The sequence below is a fragment of the Zonotrichia leucophrys genome, chromosome 25 (genome assembly GCF_028769735.1).
Source record: "Zonotrichia leucophrys gambelii isolate GWCS_2022_RI chromosome 25, RI_Zleu_2.0, whole genome shotgun sequence".
NCBI lineage: Eukaryota > Metazoa > Chordata > Aves > Passeriformes > Passerellidae > Zonotrichia > Zonotrichia leucophrys.
The window spans coordinates 62355-80167 of record NC_088194.1 but is presented as its reverse complement, the minus strand read 5'-3'; the positions used below and the strand labels follow the sequence as shown (position 1 = coordinate 80167).

General features: G+C 57.5%; 2 protein-coding genes and 1 long non-coding RNA gene across 3 annotated transcripts in view; all 3 read left to right on the top strand.

The window, feature by feature from the left end:
* The window catches only part of CADM3 (cell adhesion molecule 3), a 40637-nt gene extending 33760 nt beyond the window's left edge, over nt 1–6877 (top strand). The window contains exons 8-9 of the mRNA XM_064732284.1: nt 3770–3895; nt 6228–6877. Coding sequence (XP_064588354.1) covers nt 3770–3895; nt 6228–6346 — 245 coding nt within the window. The 3' untranslated portion in view covers nt 6347–6877. The remainder of the gene's footprint in view (nt 1–3769; nt 3896–6227) is intronic.
* A 2686-nt stretch (nt 6878–9563) lies between these two features.
* Nucleotides 9564–11395, top strand: LOC135457578 (uncharacterized). The gene is made up of 2 exons (XR_010442752.1): nt 9564–10143; nt 10391–11395. It is a non-coding gene; the product is annotated as an uncharacterized LOC135457578 (long non-coding RNA).
* Nucleotides 11396–14599: 3204 nt separating this feature from the next.
* LOC135457576 (atypical chemokine receptor 1-like) lies at nt 14600–17007 on the top strand. Its single transcript, XM_064732285.1, has 2 exons — nt 14600–14620; nt 16084–17007. Exons 1-2 carry the CDS (start codon nt 14600–14602, stop codon nt 17005–17007), a joined length of 945 nt encoding a protein of 314 aa, XP_064588355.1.
* The last annotated feature ends 806 nt before the right edge of the window (nt 17008–17813 follow it).

Below are 17813 nucleotides of genomic sequence, written 5' to 3'. Positions count from 1 at the left end.
CCATGTGTCACACATGGACAGAGTTCTCTGTGTGTCCCCATGTCCCCATGCCATGTGTCACACATGGGACAGAGCTCTCTGTGTGTCCCCATGCCATGTGTCACACGTGGTTCAGGGCCGTGTGTGTCCCCATGTCCCCATGCCATGTGTCACACATGGAGCAGAGCTGTGTGTGTCCCCATGTCCCCATGCCATGTGTCACACGTGGAACTGAGCTGTGTGTGTCCCCATGTCCCCATGCCATGTGTCACACGTGGTTCAGGGCTGTGTGTGTCCCCATGCCATGTGTCACACATGGAGCAGGGCTGGCATGCTCAGTGTCCCCATGTCCCCATGCCATGTGTCACACGTGGTTCAGGGCTGTGTGTGCTGTGTTGCTGCTGCCACCCCAGCTCCCCATGCCCACCCCAGCTCCCCGTGCCCACCCCAGCTCCCCATGCCCACCCCAGCTCCCCATGCCCACCCCAGCTCCCCGTGCCCACCCCAGCTCCCCATGCCCATCCCAGCCCGTGCCCACCCCCCATGATCCCATTTCCTGCCATTTTCCCTTGGATTTGGGAAATCCAAAGCAAATCCAAAGCTTCCTGCTCTCCTCCCTTGCTCCAGCTCTTCCCTTCCCCTCCTTCCCCAGCAGTGTGGTGGCACCTCGCTGGTGGCACTTTGTCCCCTGTGTCCCCTCCCTCAGCCTGCCCAGAAGGAGCCCCCGAATGCCCAACCCTGTGCAGCCACTGCTGTGTCACCCTTGTGTGTCCCCTGTGTCCCCTGTGTGAGCACCCAGAGCTCTCTGCACCCATCCAGGGGCTCACCCCGGGTGCCTGGTGCTGTCCTTGAGAGGTGGCACCCACTGTCCTTGAGAGGTGGCACCTGCTGTCCCTTGAGAGGTGGCACCCACTGTCCTTGAGAGGTGGCACCTGCTGTCCTTGAGAGGTGGCACCTGCTGTCCCTTGACAGATGGCACCTGCTGTCCTTGAGAGGTGGCACCTGCTGTCCCTTGAGAGGTGGCACCCGCTGTCCTTGAGAGGTGGCACCTGCTGTCCTTGAGAGGTGGCACCCACTGTCCCTTGACAGATGGCACCTGCTGTCCCTTGAGAGGTGGCACCTGCTGTCCCTTGAGAGGTGGCACCTGCTGTCCCTTGAGAGGTGGCACCCGCTGTCCCTTGAGAGGTGGCACCCGCTGTCCTTGAGAGGTGGCACCCGCTGTCCCTTGAGAGGTGGCACCTGCTGTCCTTGAGAGGTGGCACCTGCTGTCCTTGACAGATGGCACCTGCTGTCCTTGAGAGCTGGCACCTGCTGTCCCTTGAGAGATGGCACCTGCTGTCCTTGAGAGGTGGCACCTGCTGTCCTTGAGAGGTGGCACCCGCTGTCCCTTGAGAGGTGGCACCTACTGTCCTTGAGAGGTGGCACCCGCTGTCCCTTGAGAGGTGGCACCTGCTGTCCCTTGACAGATGGCACCTGCTGTCCTTTGACAGATGGCACCTACTGTCCTTGAGAGGTGGCACCCGCTGTCCTTGAGAGCTGGCACCTCCTGTCCCTTGAGAGGTGGCACCTGCTGTCCTTGAGAGGTGGCACCTGCTGTCCCCTTTAGAGGTGGCACCTGCTGTCCTTGATAGGTGGCACCTGCTGTCCCTTGAGAGGTGGCACCCACTGTCCTTGAGAGGTGGCACCCGCTGTCCTTTGACAGATGGCACCTGCTCTCCTTTAGAGGTGGCACCCGCTGTCCCTTGAGAGGTGGCACCTGCTGTCCTTGACAGATGTCACCTGCTCTCCTTTAGAGGTGACACCTGCTGTCCCTTGACAGGTGGCACCCGCTGTCCTTGAGAGGTGGCACCTGCTGTCCCTTGACAGATGGCACCCACTGTCCTTGAGAGGTGGCACGCACTGTCCTTGAGATGTGGCACCCGCTGTCCCTTGAGAGGTGGCACCCGCTGTCCTTGAGAGGTGGCACCTGCTGTCCTTGAGAGGTGGCACCTGCTGTCCCTTGAGAGGTGGCACCTGCTGTCCTTGAGAGGTGGCACCTGCTGTCCCTTGAGAGGTGGCACCTGCTGTCCCTTGAGAGGTGGCACCTCCTGTCCCTTGACAGATGGCACTGTCCTTGAGAGGTGGCACCTGCTGTCCCTTGAGAGGTGGCACCCACTGTCCTTGAGAGGTGGCACCCGCTGTCCTTTGACAGATGGCACCTGCTGTCCTTGAGAGGTGGCACCTGCTGTCCCTTGAGAGGTGGCACCTGCTGTCCCTTGACAGATGGCACCTGCTCTCCTTTAGAGATGGCACCCGCTGTCCCTTGAGAGGTGACACACCGCTGTCCCTTGAGAGGTGGCACCTGCTATCCCTTGAGAAGTGGCACTTGCTGTCCTTGAGAGGTGGCACCTGCTGTCCCTTGACAGATGGCACCTGCTGTCCCTTGAGAGGTGGCACCCGCTGTCCCTTGAGAGGTGGCACCTGCTGTCCTTGAGAGGTGGCACCCGCTGTCCCTTGAGAGGTGGCACCTGCTGTCCCTTGACAGATGGCACCCGCTGTCCCTTGAGAGGTGGCACCTGCTGTCCCTTGAGAGGTGGCACCCGCTGTCCCTTGAGAGGTGGCACCTGCTGTCCCTTGAGAGGTGGCACGCACTGTCCCTTGCCCACCTGGTGGCACTGCCCCTGTCACAGCAGACACAGAGCTCCACATCCGGCCTTGGTGGAATTGTCACTTTTGTCCCTAAAGCCACTCGTGGCTCAGGCACTGGAGCCACCTCCAGCCTTGCCCACCTTGGTGCCAGCACCCTGTGGTCCCCAAGGTCCCCAAGGACCACACTGTCATGGGTGACACCATGAGAGTCCCTCTGGAGGTAACCAGGACAGGAGATGGTCAGGATGGTCCCAAAGGTTGGTGGCAGCAGCAGAGGGCTCACAGATGGACCCGCTCGGGGTCCCCTCAGGGCTCTGTCACCTCGCTGTCCCTTCGTGCCATTGACTCCTGTGCTGTGTTTTTGTTGTCCTCCCCAGATGTTCCCCAGCTCCCCACCCCACACGTTCACTCCACCCTGGGCCCTTCCCAGCCCATCTCTCATCCTTCCATGGCCTCGGCTCCATCCTCCACTCCAGCTCCCACCCAAGGTACCGTAAGCTCCTTTTCTGTCTCTTTGGCCTGGAGAAGCTCCACAGGAGGACGGTGGCCCTGCCCTGGCCTGGGGACAGCCCTGCCAGGTGGCTTCGGTCCCTCAGGTTTTCCAGGAGGAGCCCCAAGCTGTCCCTTGTCCTGTGTGTCCGTGTGCCGTGCTGTCCCTCTGTCCTGCTGCCACCCCTGTGTGTCCCTCGTCTTGTCCTTCCCGAATGCGGCTCTGTCCCCACCCTGAGCTGATGGGGCACGGCTGGCACGAGGATTTGTCACCGTGCCACAGGGCTGGCACAGGATTCCAGCACGGGATGGAATCTTTCCATTGGATTCCGCATCCAGGACAGGATTCAGGGCCACCTTTGGGGTCCTGCCATCACCTCTCGGGTGGCCATGCCATCCTGCATGTCCCCTCCCACCCAAACCTGCTCACCCTCCCTTTTTGGGGCCAAAACCCCAGTGTGGAGGATGAGATTTCCATTTTGCTTTTTGATTTCTTAAGTTTTTTTTTTTTTGATGGAAGATGAGATTTCCCCTGTGCTCCCCCCGTTCTCACTGTGCCAGCACCCTCAGCAGGATGGAGCTCCTGGTGGGGAGGAGCAGCATCTTCTGCTGCCCTGCAGGGTCTCAGGGTCTCCTTTTTGTGTCTCTTTTTTCCCTCCCCCTGCCTGGGCAGATGCCAGCCCGGTGCCCTCGACCTCCAGCACCTACCACGCCATGATCGGCGGCGTGGTGGCCGTCATCGTCTTCCTCCTGCTCAGCCTCCTCATCGTGCTGGGACATTACCTGATCAGGCACAAAGGTACGGCCTGGGGGGCCGCAGGGGGGGCTGGAGGAGCCCTCGGGGGTCTCGGGGTAGGGGGGGTGAAGGGAGGCAGCTCCTGGTGCTGCCCAGCATGGGAATGTCCCAGGGAATGCAGGGGGAGGCAGCTCCCATCCCGTGGATCCCATTGATCCTGTCCTGTGGATCCCATCGATCCCATCCCATCCCATGGATCCCATTGATCCTGTCCTATGGATGCCATCAATCCCATCCCATCCCATGGATCCCATTGATCCTGTCCTATGGATCCCATCGATCCCATCCCATCCCATGGATCCCATCCCATGGATCCCATTGATCCCATCCCATCCCATGGATCCCATCCCGTGGATCCCATTGATCCTGTCCTATGGATCCCATCTTATGGATCCCATTGATCCTGTCCTATGGATCCCATTGATCCCATCCCATGAATCTCATGGATTCCATCCCATCCCATGGATCCCATCTTATGGATCCCATTGATCCCATCCCATGGATCCCATCAATCCCATCCCATCCCACGGATCCCATCTTATGGATGCCATCAATCCCATCCCATCCCATGGATCCCATCCCATGGATCCCATCCCATGGATCCCATTGATCCCATCCCATCCCATGGATCCCATCTTATGGATCCCATTGATCCCATCCCATGGATCCCATTGATCCTGTCCTATGGATGCCATCAATCCCATCCCATCCCATGGATCCCATCTTATGGATCCCATGCCATCCCATTGATCCCATCCCATGAATCCCATGGATCCCATCCCATCCCACGCCATCCCATGGATCCCATCCCATTGGTCCCATCCCATGATCCCATCCCATTGATCCCCTGTTCTCCATCTCTGTCCCGGGATTGTCGCTGTCCCCATGTCCCCCTCAGCTCCTCACTCTGCCTTCCTCCTCCTCCTCCTCCTCCTCCTCCTCGTTTCCCTCCACCTGCCCTTTTCATGCCCAGCAGGTTTGTGCCCAGGCCCTGGGGACACGGTGACACCCCCCCAGCAGCCCCCCCCTGTGGGGATGTGTGAGTAGAGCCCCCCACCCTGCTCTGGGGGCAGCCGGGACCCCCTGCTTCTCCAGGAGGGGTTTGGGGGGGGGGGTCAGTGAGTCTGCATCACATCCCATGGATGCCATCCCCTTGATCCCATCCCATCGATCCCATCCCATTTATCCCATCCCATTTATCCCATCCCATCCCATCCCATCCCATCCCATCCCATCCCATCCCATCGATCCTATCCCATCAATCCATCCCATCCCATTGATCCCATCCCGTTGATCCCATCCCATTTATCCTATCCCATCCCATCCCAATGATCCCATCCCATCGATCTCATCCCATCCCATCCCATCCCATCCCATGGATCCCATCCCACCCTATCCCATGGAACTCATCCCATCCCATCTCATCCCATGGAATCCATCCCATCCCATTAATCCCATCCCACTGATCCCATCCTATCCCATGGATCCTATTGATCCCATCCCATGCCATCGATCCCACCCTGTTGATCCCATCCCATCCCATTGATCCCATCCCAATGATCTCATCCCACAGATCTGATCCCATTGATCCCATCCCATTGATGCCATCCCATCTCCTTCCATCCCATCGATCCCATCCCATCCCATAGATTCCACCCCATCCCATGGAACCCATCCCATGAATCCCATCCCATGGATCCCTCCTATCCCATTGATCCCATCGCATCCCATTCCATGGATCCCATGGATCCCATCCCATCCCATCCCATTGATCCCATCTCATCCCATCACTTCCCATCCCATTGATCCCATCCAATCCCATTGCTCCCATCCCATTGATCCCATCCCATCCCATCCCATCCCATCCCATCCCATCCCATCCCATCCCATCCCATCCCATGGATCCCATCCCATCCTATCCCACTGATCCCATCCCATCCCATTCCATCCCATAGACCCCATCCCATTGATCCTGTCCCATCTCATCCGATCCCATGGATCCCATTGCTCCCATCCCATCCCATCCCATTGATCCCATCCCATTGATCCCATCCCATTGCTCCCATCCCATCCCATCCCATCCCATTGCTCCCATCCCATCCCATCCCATTGCTCCCATCCCATTGCTCCCATCCCATCCCAATGATCCCATCCCATTGCTCCCATCCCATCCCATCCCATTGATCCCATCCCATCCCATCCCATTGCTCCCCTCCCACCCCAGTGCCTTTCCCACTGCATCCAACCCCAGCAGACCCTCCAGTCCCTGTGGCTCTGTGGGAGGGGTCTCTGTCAGAGCCCCCCGTGACCCCAACCCCTGTCCCCCCTTCTCCAGGGACGTACCTGACCCACGAGGCCAAAGGCTCGGACGACGCTCCGGACGCCGACACCGCCATCATCAACGCCGAGGGCGGCCAGGCCGGCGGCGACGACAAGAAGGAATATTTCATCTAAAAGGGTCAGAGAGAGAGGAGAGAGAGAGAGAGAGAGAGAGAGAGAAAAATGGAGCCAAGAGAACCCCGATGGCAACGGCAACCAGACCACAAACCCCACAAAACCCAACAGATTTTCTCTGGCGCCCGGCACGGGCGGACGGACGGACGGACAGAGGGATGGCGGGACAGAGAGCAGGGAGAGCCACCGGCCTCGAGGCGCTGCTGACGCTTCTTGAACTTGTACAAATCCTTCACTCCAACAGCGAGAGCCCCGGCCCCGTTTGCTTGCTTGCACCTCCATCCCCACGCCCCGAACCCCACAGACCCAAAACCCGTGAGTGAGCGACTCCTTCCTTCCTTCCTTCCTTCCTTCCTTCCTTCCTTCTTCCTTTTTGGACCTTTTTTGATTTTTTTGGCTTTGGTTTCGTGGCTGCTCTTTGCTTCGGGCCCTTGGTTGGGGTGTTGGGCTGGGGTCGATGTAGCTCTTCCCTTTGTTTCTCTCCCTTTTTTTGGTTTCTTTGATGTCCAAGGATAAAATCCCATCTCTGGGTGGTGTTCCCGGGGTGAGTTGGCATCCTGGGTGTCCCCGTTGTCCCCTCCCCGTGGTCGGGGGGTGACTCCAGGTGGGAGCAGAGCGAGCCCCCGGCCCGGTTTTGTCCTTGGTGGTTCTTGTGGAGCAGTGTCCATGCGGGAGCAGAGCTGTCCTCGTGCAGTCAGTGTGTGAAAGGGGGTGAAAGGCCAGGGTGGGACCCCCAGAGACACCTGGAGCCCCCAGAGCTCCCCGGTCCCACCCCAGCGGGAGGGGGGAGGGCTCAGGTTTATTTTGGTGGGGGTGGGGGGGGGGGGGCAAATCTAGAAGAAAAGCCCCTGATTTTTTTAAAAAAAAAATTATTTAATTTTTACTTAAATTCTCTGATTGGAAATGCCAATTTGAACCATCTATTGAGATGTTCAGTGCAGGAAGCAGCGCCCTTGGGGCTGGGGCTGCTTCCCTGGGACCCCCAGAGCGGAGCTGGGGTCTCTCTGCCCCCCATTTCCCTCCCCAGCCCCTTCCCAGGGCAGGGATGAGCTTGGAAAGGGCTGATTTTCTTCTTGGCTCTGAGAATCCCGACCAAAACACCTGGATTTGGGGTCTGGGGAGTTTGGGGTCACCACAGAGGCTTTGGGAGGAGAGTTCACCCTTCCTCCTTGCTCTTCCTCCTGCCTCTTCACTTCACTTCACTTCCACGACAAAACCAAACACCTTCCCCAGCTGAGCCCCCCCAAACTGGGCACCCCCAGGATGGGGCTGCACCCCCCTGGCATCCTTAGGGCACCGCCAGCCTTGGCATCAGCTGTTGTGGGATGCCACCACGTGCCAGTCTGGGCACAAGGGGGTGGCAGGAGATGCCCTTGGGCCTGGAACCCCGTGGATTTGGGGTTTTCTGGAGGAGAGGAACCTCCAGAAGGACTCCTCAGCTGGGAGGTCAGCCCATGGATTTTGGGAGGTGTAACCTCACCTGGGAGGTCTCCTTGTGGATTTGGGGTCATCTGGAGGAGAAGGAACCCTTGGAGAGGGGGCAACCTCAGCTGGGAGGTCTCTCCATGGATTTGGGGTCATCTGGAGAAGAGGAACCCTTGGAGAAATGGGAAATCTTACTTGGGAGGTCTCCTCATGGATTTTGGGAGGTGTAACTTTAGCTGGGAGGTCTCTGCATGGATTTGGGGTCATCTGGAGGAGAAGGAACCTTTTTAGAAATGGGTAACCTCACCTGGGAGGTCTCCCCATGGATTTGGGGTCATCTGGAGGAGAAGGAACCTTTTTAGAAATTGGTAACCTTAGCTGGGAGGTCTCCTTGTGGATTTGGGGTTGTCTGGAGAAGAGGAACCCTTGGAGAAATGGGAAATCTTACTTGGGAGGTCACCTCGTGGATTTTGGGAGGTGTAACCATTGAGTCTCCTTATGGTTCTGGGAAAGTACCCTTAAGCAATGGAAACTTAGTGGAGGTCTCCTGGATTTGGTATCGAGAAGAGGACCCTTGGAGAAGTGGTAACCTTCACCTGGGAGGTCCTCTGCATGGATTCTGGGAGGTGTAACCTACCTGGAGGTCTCCATGAATTTGGGTCATCTGGAGGAGAAGGAACCTTTGAATTGGTAACCTCACTGGAGTCCTGTGGATTTGGGGTCTTGGAGAAGAGGAACCCTTGGAGAAGTGTAACCTCACCTGGGAGGTCACCCCATGGATTTGGGGTCATCTGGAGGAGAAGGAACCCTTTAAGAAATGGGAAATCTTACTTGGGAGGTCTCCTTGTGGATTTGGGGTCATCTGGAGAAGAGGAACCCTTGGAGAAGTGGTAACCTCACCTGGGAGGTCTCTGCATGGATTTGGGGTCGTCTGGAGGAGAAGGAACCCTTGAGAATGGGAACTTACTGGGAGGATCTCTGCATGGATTTTGGAGTGAACCTCACTGGAGGTCTCCTTGTGGATTGGGTCATCGGAGGAAGGACCTTTTGAGAGTGGAACCTCACCTGGGAGGTCGCCTTGTGGATTTGGGGCTGTCTGGAGGAGAAGGAACCCTTTAAGAAATGGGAAAACTTAGCTGGGAGGTCACCCTGTGGATTTGGGGTCATCTGGAGGAGAGGAACCTCCAGGCTCTCCTGGGTCACCTGGATTTGGAGGGTAACCTCCCGAAGTCTCCCATGGATTTGGGGTCATCTGGAGGAGAGAAACCCTTGGAGAAGTGGTAACTTCACCTGGGAGATCTCCTCATGGATTTGGAGTGTAACTTAGCTGGAAGTCCTGCATGGATTTGGGGTCATCTGGAGGAGAAGGAACCCTTTAAGAAATGGGTAACCTTAGCTGGGAGGTCTCTCCATGAATTTGGGGTCATCTGGAGGACAAGGAACCTTTTTAGAAATTGGTAACCTCCCTTGGAGGTCCCTTTGGATTGGGTTTCTGGAGAAGAACCCTTTAAGAAATGGAATCTTAGTGGAGTCTCCTGTGATTTGGGTATGAGAAGAGGAACCCTTGGAGAAGTGGTAACTTCACCTGGGAGGTCTCCTCATGGATTTTGGGAGGGGTAACCTCACCTGGGAGGTCACCCCATGGATTTGGGGTCATCTGGAGGAGAAGGAACCTACAGAGGGGTTCCTTCACCTGGGAGGTCACCCATGAATTTGGGGTCATCTGGAGAGAGGAGACCTTGAGAAGGTGGTCACACCTCCACCTGGGAGGTCTCCCATGGATTGAGGTAACTTCACCTGGGAGGTCTCCCCATGGATTTTGGGAGGTGTGACTTTAGCTGGGAGGTCTCTGCATGGATTTGGGGTCATCTGGAGGAGAAGGAACCCTTGGAGAAACGGGAAACCTCGCCTCGGGAGCTGCAGGAAGAATTTCACCACCTCTTGCATGGGGCTGGAAGTGTCACCCCCCACCAAACCCTGCCGCCACCTGTGCCACCTTTGGGGACACCGATGGGGCTCAGGTGAGGCAGAGGAGGCCCAGTGACACTGGGGACACCACAGAGGTGACCACCATGGCCCAGCTGTGTCAGGAGCAGTGTTGGCACTGGGAAGGAGCAGGACACGGAGTTTTTGGGGTGTTTTTGGTGGTTTTGAGGAGTTTTTTGGTGGTTCCGAGGTGGTTTTGAGGTGTTTCTGAGATGGTTTTGGTGGTTCTGCAGTGGTTTGGAGGTGGTTTTGGGTTGTTTGGAGGCGGTTTTGGTGGTCTTGGTTGGGTCTGAGGTGGTTTTGGTTCTTTCTGAGATGGTTTTGAGGTGATTTTGGTGGCGCTGAAGTGGCTTTGAGGTGGTTTTGGTGATTTTGAGGTGGCTTTGGTGGTTTTGATGGTTTTGAGGTGGTTTTGGTTTGTGTTTGAGGTGGTTTTTGACAGATTTTGAGTGGTTTTGCTGGTTTTTGAGGTGGTTGTGTGGTTTTGACTGGTTTTTGAGCGGTCTTGAGTGGTTTTGATGGTTTGGTTTTTGACATGTTTTGAGGTGGTTTTGATGGTTGAGGTTTTAGGTGGTTTTGAGGTGTTTGGGTGTTTTGGTATGATTTTGAGGTGGTTTTGGAATGAGTTTTGAGGTGGTTTTGCTGGTTTTGAGGTGTTTTTGGTTGGTTTAAGGTGGTTTTGATGGTTTTGAGGTGGTTTTGGTTGTTTTGAGGTGGTTTTGGTGCTTTTGACATGATTTTGAGGTGGTTTTGGTCGTTTTGAGGTGGTTTTGAGGTGGTTTTGGTGGTTTTGAGGTGGTTTTGAAGTGATTTTGAGGTGGTTTTGGTCATTTTGAGGTGGTTTTGAAGTGGTTTTGAGGTGGTTTTGGTCGTTTCGAGGCGTTTTTTGAGGTGGTTTTGGTCGTTTCGAGGCGTTTTTTGAGGTTCCCCCTGCCGTGGGGCGTGGCAGGGCCGCCCGGGGAGCGGGCAGGGACCTGTGCAGGTGTCACCTGGCCCAGGTGTCACCTGGGAGGAGCCAATGAAGGGTCAGAGATTCCATCTGAGGCCACCTCTGGCAATGAGAACCCAAAGGGTTCGGTGGGGACAGGATTGGTGTCACCCCCGGCGGTGACAGCGAGGACAGGGAGGATCCAGGCGGGAGCTGTGACAGGGCCACACCAACGGTGACACAACGAGGGACAGAACAACCCCTTTTGGGGTCCCTTTGGGGTGACAAACACCCCGGTGTCACACAGGGATGGACAGGGGAGGTGGCACGGTCAGTGTGTCACCATGTCCAGGCCACCACCCCATCACTGGGGGGTCCCATTGGTGGCCCCACATCCACCCATTCATGGGGTTGGGACACAAAGAGGATTTGGGGACCCCCTTGGAGGCTTCCTGGCCGGCACTGAACTCTCAATAGACACGAAAGCCATATTTTGGGGGGCTCTGGAGAGGCCAGGGTGGGGGGCAGAGGCTGGGCTGTGTTGTTGTGCTGTGGTTTTTTTTTTGTTTTTTTTTTTCTGTCTGTACATATAAAAATTAAAAAAAAAAAAAAGGGAGCCAACGACCGTCGATGTGACTTTATAACCTTTCTAATATCCTGTGCTAATCTCGGAAAATAATCCTATAAATATATCTGGATTACACACCTTATATGCCTGTGTGTGTGTTTGGGGATGGGGGGTCAAAGGGGGGCAGTTTGGGGGTGGTGGGAGGGGGTAAAAGAGATCAGCACCCCAAAAAACTCCTCTGAGCCCCCAAAGCCGCCCTGATCCTGGTGCTGACCCTCGGCAGCTCCTCCCAAAGAGCAGCGACCCCAAATCCCAATCCCAATCCCTGGGATTTTCACCCCGAAATCTGCCCCTCAATTCCCCCCAAATTCTCAATTCCCAAATTCCTCCTCAGCCATTTCACCCCAAATCTGCCCCTCAATCCCCCCTAAATTCCCATTTCCCAATTTCCCCCCCAGCCCCTCCAAATTCCCAATTCTCTAATTCTTCCTTAGCCCCTCCAAAATCACCAATTCCCAAATTCTTCCTCAACTTCTCCAAAATTGTCAATTCCCAAATTCCTCCTCAGCCATTTCACCCCAAATCTGCCCCTCAATTCCCCCCAAATTCCCAATTCTCTAATTCTTCCTTAGCCCCTCCAAATTCCCAATTCCCAAATTCTTCTCAACCCCCCCCAAATTGTCAATTCCCAAATTCTTCCTCAGCCATTTCACCCCCCAAATCTGCCCCTCAATTCCCCCCAAATTCCCAATTCCCAAATTCTTCCTCAACCTCTCCAAAATCGTCAATTCCCAAATTCCTCCTCAGCCATTTCACCCCCAAATCTGCCCCTCAATCCCCCCCAAATTCCCATTTCCCAAATTCTTCCTCAGCCCCCCTCCAAAATTTTCAATTCCCAGATTCTTCCTCATCCCTTTCCCCCCAAATCTGCCCCTCAATCCTCCCCAAATTCCCAGTTCCCCCCCAAGAACAGCAAACCCCCAATCCCTGAAGGCTCCCATCCCTTTACCCCCAAATCTGCCCCTCAGAGACCCCCAAATCCTGGCCCCCAACACTCCCCAAACAGCAGCGACCCCAATTCCCAACCCCTGAGCCCCCCAAGCTTTTCACCCATAAATCTGCTCCACAGTCACCCCCAAACTGTCACTTTTACCCCCAAATTTCCTCCCAAATTACCACCAGAACCCGAGTTCCCAATCCCTGGAGCTTCCCAGGCTTTTCACCCATAAATCTGCTCCACAGTCACCCCCAAACTGTGATTTCCCAGCATTTCAACCCCAAATATCCTCCCAAATTACCACCAGAACCCCAATTCCCAACCCCGGAGCCCCCCAAGCTTTTCACCCATAAATCTGCTCCACAGTCACCCCCAAACTGTCACTTTTACCCCCAAATATCTTCCCAAATTACCACCAGAACCCCAATTCCCAACCTCTGGAGCTTCCCAAGCTTTTCACCCCAAAATCTGCTCCACCCCCAAACTGTCACTTCCACCCCCAAATATCCTCCCAAATTACCACCAGAACCCCAATTCTCAACCCCTGGAGCTCCCCAAGCCTTTCACCCATAAATCTGCTCCACCCCCAAACTGTCACTTTTCCCCCAAAAATATCCTCCCAAATTAGCACCAGAACCCCAATTCCCAACCCTGAGCCCCCAAGCTTTTCACCCCTAAATCTTCTCCACAGTCACCCCCAAACTGTCACTTTTACCCCCAAATATCCTCCCAAATTATCACCAGAACCCCAATTCTCAACCCCTGAGCCCCCCAAGCTTTTCACCCCTAAATCTGCTCCACAGTCACCCCCAAAATTGTGACTTCCCAGCACTTTCACCCCCAAAAATATCCTCCCAAATTACCACCAGAACCCCAATTCTCATCCCCTGAAGCTCCCCAAGCCTTTCACCCCTAAATTTGCTCCACAGTCACCCCCAAACTGTCACTTTTACCCCCAAAAATATCCTCCCAAATTATCACCAGAACCCCAATTCCCAACCCCTGAAGCTCCCCAAGCTTTTCACCCCTAAATCTGCTCCACAGTCACCCCCAAACTGTCACTTTTACCCCCAAATATCCTCCCAAATTACCACCAGAACCCCAATTCCCAACCCCAGGAGCTCCCCAAGCCTTTCACCCCTAAATCTGCTCCCAAACTGTCACTTTTACCCCCAAAAATATCCTCCCAAATTACCACCAGAACCCCAATTCCCAACCTCTGGAGCTCCCCAAGATTTTCACCCCTAAATCTGCTCCACAGTCACCCCCAAACTGTGATTTCCCAGCATTTCAAATCCAAATATCCTCCCAAATTACCACCAGAACCCCAATTCCCAACCCCCGAGCCCCCCAAGCTTTTCACCCCTAAATCTGCTCCACAGTCACCCCCAAACTGTCACTTTTACCCCAAAAATATCCTCCCAAATTACCACCAGAACCCCAATTCCCAACCCCTGAGCCCCCCAAGCTTTTCACCCCTAAATCTTCTCCCAAACTGTCACTTTCACCCCCAAAAATATCCTCCCAAATTATCACCAGAACCCCAATTCCCAACCCCTGGAGGTCCCCAAGCCTTTCACCCATAAATTTGCTCCACAATCACCCCCAAACTGTCACTTTTACCCCCAAATATCCTCCCAAATTACCACCAGAACCCCAATTCTCAATCCCTGGAGCTTCCCAAGCCTTTCACCCATAAATCTGCTCCACAATCACCCCCAAACTGTCACTTTTACCCCCAAATATCCTCCCAAATTACCACCAGAACCCCAATTCCCAACCTCTGGAGCTCCCCAAGCTTTTCACCCATAAATCTTCTCCCAAACTGTCACTTTTACCCCCAAATTTCCTCCCAAATTACCACCAGAACCCCAATTCCCAACCCCGGAGCCCCCCAGCCCCATAGGGACGTTGCTATAACGATGTCCCTGAAGGCCACCAAGGCCACCAGCCCTGTCACCAAGCTGCTCCAATGGCACAGGATGACCCCCGGGAGCCCTTCCTTCCTCTTGAGGAAATTCCAGACTCCAGGAAAAGAGGGGAGGGGGGGGTCCCCTCAAAACCCCAAACCCCGAACCCCTCCCTGGAGCTGGCACAGCCCCGGAGCGTTTGGAAAAACAAATAATCCCTAATTAATTTCACTCGTCCTGCCAAGAACCGATGGTTTCCTGCTCGAGAAATTTCCCGGCAGCGCCGTTCCCCCGTTTTTCCGCCGGCTGCCAGGGCGGGAGAGGGGCAGGGCCGGCCCTTGGGGCTCCTCTTATCTCGTGCCCGCAGCCCTCGGCTCCGTTTGGAGCGGAGGAGTCACCCCCGGTGCCACCACCCCCGGTGCCACCACCCCCAGACATCATGGGCAACTGTGTCCCCGTGGTGAGTGACATCCCCCCGCCCCAAATTCCTGTCCCTGGTGGTGCCACATCCCCCAGGAGAGGAGGGCTTGGGGGGCACAGGGGGGTCCTTGGTGTGAGGAGGAAAATGGGGGTCCCCCAGTGCTGAGGAGGGTGATGGGGGTCTCCTCCAGTGGGGTTTAGGGGTGTTAATGGGGGTTTAGGGGGTCCCTGGGGACCCTTGGAGGGGTCACAGGGAGTCCCCAGTTCTGAGCAGGATCATGGGGGTCCCCAGTGGGGTTTGGGGGATTTTTGGGGTTTAGGAGTCCCCTAGAACTGAATAGAGCCCTGAGGGTCCCCCAATGCTGAGAAGGATCATGGGAATTCCCAGTGGGATTTAGGGGGATTTTAGGGGATCCCTGGGGCTGAGTGGGGTCACAGGGAGTCCCAAATTCTGAGGAGGATCATGGGAGTTCCCAGTGGGATTTAGGGGGATTTTAGGGGATCCCTGGTGCTGAGGGGGTCACAGGGAGTCCCTGGCGCTGAGCAGGATCATGGGGGTCCCCAGTGGGGTTTGGGGGATTTTTGGGGTTTAGGAGTCCCCTAGAACTCAGTAGAGCCCTGAGGGTCCCCCAGTTGTGGGCAGGATCATGGGGATCTCCTCCAGTGGGGTTTAGGGGTCCCTGGTGATGAGTGGGGTCACAGGAGTCCCAAATTCTGAGGAGGATTATGGGGGGTCCCCAGTTCTGAGCAGAAATCCCCAGTGCCCAGTGGGGTTTAGGGGATTTTTGGGGTTGGGGAGTCAGACCCCTGAGGATCCCCAGTTCTGAGCAGGATCATGGGAATTCCCAGTGGGATTTAGGGGGATTTTAGGGGATCCCTGGGGCTGAGTGGGGTCACAGGAGTCCCAAATTCTGAGGAGGATCATGGGGGTCCCCAGTGGGGTTTGGGGGATTTTTGGGGTTCAGGAGTCCCCTAGAACTCAGTAGAGCCCTGAGGGTCCCCCAGTTGTGGGCAGGATCATGGGGATCTCCTCCAGTGGGGTTTAGGGGGTCCCTGGTGATGAGTGGGGTCACAGGGAGTCCCAAATTCTGAGGAGGATCATGGGGGTCCCCAGTTCTGAGCAGGATCATGGGGGTCCCCAGTTCTGAGCAGGATCCCCAGTGCTCAGTGGGGTTTAGGGGATTTTGGGGTTTGGGAGTCCCCAGCACCGAGCAGCGCCCTGAGGGTCCCCAATTCCGGGCAGGACCATGGGGGGCTCCGTGTCCCCACAGGCTCCGTGTGCACCCTCCGGGCTCTGCATCCTCCCCGTGTCCCTCCTGGCAGAAAGCGGCGCCATCCCGGCCCCACCCGCAGCCCGGCTGTCCCCGTGCGTGTCCCCGTGCGTGTCCCCGTGCGTGTCCCCGCGTGTCCCTCCCTGATAACCCGCCCTGCCCAGCCCTGCCCGCCATCCCCACGGTGGCACCAGGGCCATGTGCCACCCTCCCCATGCCCTGTCACCCACAGACCCCCGGCATCCTGGACACCGCGGGCTCCCTGGACCTGGAGGAAATCATGGGCGACTTCTCCTACGACGACAGCACTTTCAGCAACGACACCCTCCCGGATTACGACGCCGCGCCGTGTCACAACCACTTCTGTCCCCTCTTCCAGCGCGTTGCCCCCCCTTTCCTGGCCGCCACCAGCGTCGCGGCCGCGCTGGCCACCGGCGCCTTGCTGGTGGCCCTGGCCAAGCGTCCCCAAGCGTGGCGGTGGCCGCAGAGCCGGGCGCTGGTGGCGCAGCTGGCGCTGGGCACGGCGCTGTTCGCGGCGCTGCTGCCCGCGCTGGCGGCGGGCGTGGCGCGGGGTTGGCACCTTGGCACGGGGCTGTGCCGCCTCACGCACCTCCTGTGGCACTGGAGCGTCTTCGCCCAGGCGCTGCTGGTGGCCAGCGGCTCCTGCAGCACCGCCTGGGCTCGCTGGGACCCGCGGAGCCGCCGCTTGGCCGTGGCTCTGTGGGCATTGGCGCTGCTCTTGGCCGCTCCGGCCGCGCTGGTCAGCGGCGTGGCAGCGGGCACCGCGTGTGTCCGGCGCGCCGTGGGCATCCTGGCACCGCTCTACGTGCTGCACCTGGCGCTGTGCCTGTGCCTGCTGCTGCTGCTGCCCGCGGGGCTGCTGCTGGCCGCGCTGGCCGTGCCGCGCCTCAGGGGCAGCGGAGCCGGGCTCGCCTGGCTCTTCCTGGGGCTCTGGGCGCCCTACGGAGCGGGGCTGGCCGCGGAGTTCCTGCTGGAGGCCGGGCTGCTCCAGCCCACCTGCGGCTCCTTCCAGCACTTCGACACGGCGCTGGGGCTGAGCGAGGCGCTGGGCGTGCTGCACTGCGGCCTCGGGCCGCTGGCGCTGCTGCTCGCCCGCAGCTGCCGCCGCGATGTGGGGGCTGCCGGGGGCTGCTGAGGGCCCGGGGATAATGGGGAGATCCGGGGGTACGGAGCTCTGGGAATACGGAGCTCCAGGGGCTGCTGAGGTCCGGGGGATCATCGGGAGATCCGGGGGTACGGAGCTCTGGGAATACGGAGCTCCAGGGGCTGCTGAGAGCCGGGGGATCATCGGGAGATCCGGGGGTACGGAGCTCTGGGAATACGGAGCTCCAGGGGCTGCTGAGAGCCGGGGGATAATGGGGAGATCCGGGGGTACGGAGCTCTGGGAATGCCGAGATCTGGGGGCTGCTGAGAGCCGGGGGATCGTCGGGAGATCCGGGGGTACGGAGCTCTGGGAATACGGAGCTCCAGGGGCTGCTGAGGTCCGGGAGATAACAGAGAGCTCCGGGGGTACGGAGCTCCGGGAATGCCGAGATCTGGGCAATGCCGAGTTTCGGGACTGCCGAGCTCCGACGGCTGCTGAGATCCGGGGACTTCTGAGCTCCCGGGGCTGCCGAGCTCCGGGAATGCCGAGCTCCGGGAGCTGCTGAGCTCGGGGGGATACGGAGCTCCGGGATTGCTGAGCTCCCGGGAATCCTGAGGTCCGGGAATGCCGAGCTCCAGGGAATGCAGAGCTCCGGGAATGCCCAGATCCGGGAATGTCAAACTCCGGGACTGCCGAGCTCCGGGACTGCTGAGCTCTGGGGAATCCTGAGCTCCCGGGAATGACGAGCTCCAGGGGCTGCCGAGCTCCGGGATTGCCAAACTCCGGGAATGCCGAGCTCCAGGGGCTGCTGAGCTCGGGGGGATACGGAGCTCCGGGAATGCTGAGCTCCAGGAATG

Excerpts from the sequence above, each read along its gene's own strand:
- LOC135457576 (XM_064732285.1), top strand. The coding sequence starts at position 14,600 with ATGGGCAACTGTGTCCCCGTG. Across the intron at positions 14,621-16,083 it reads TGGGCAACTGTGTCCCCGTG|ACCCCCGGCATCCTGGACAC; the intron begins GTGAGTGACATC and ends TGTCACCCACAG.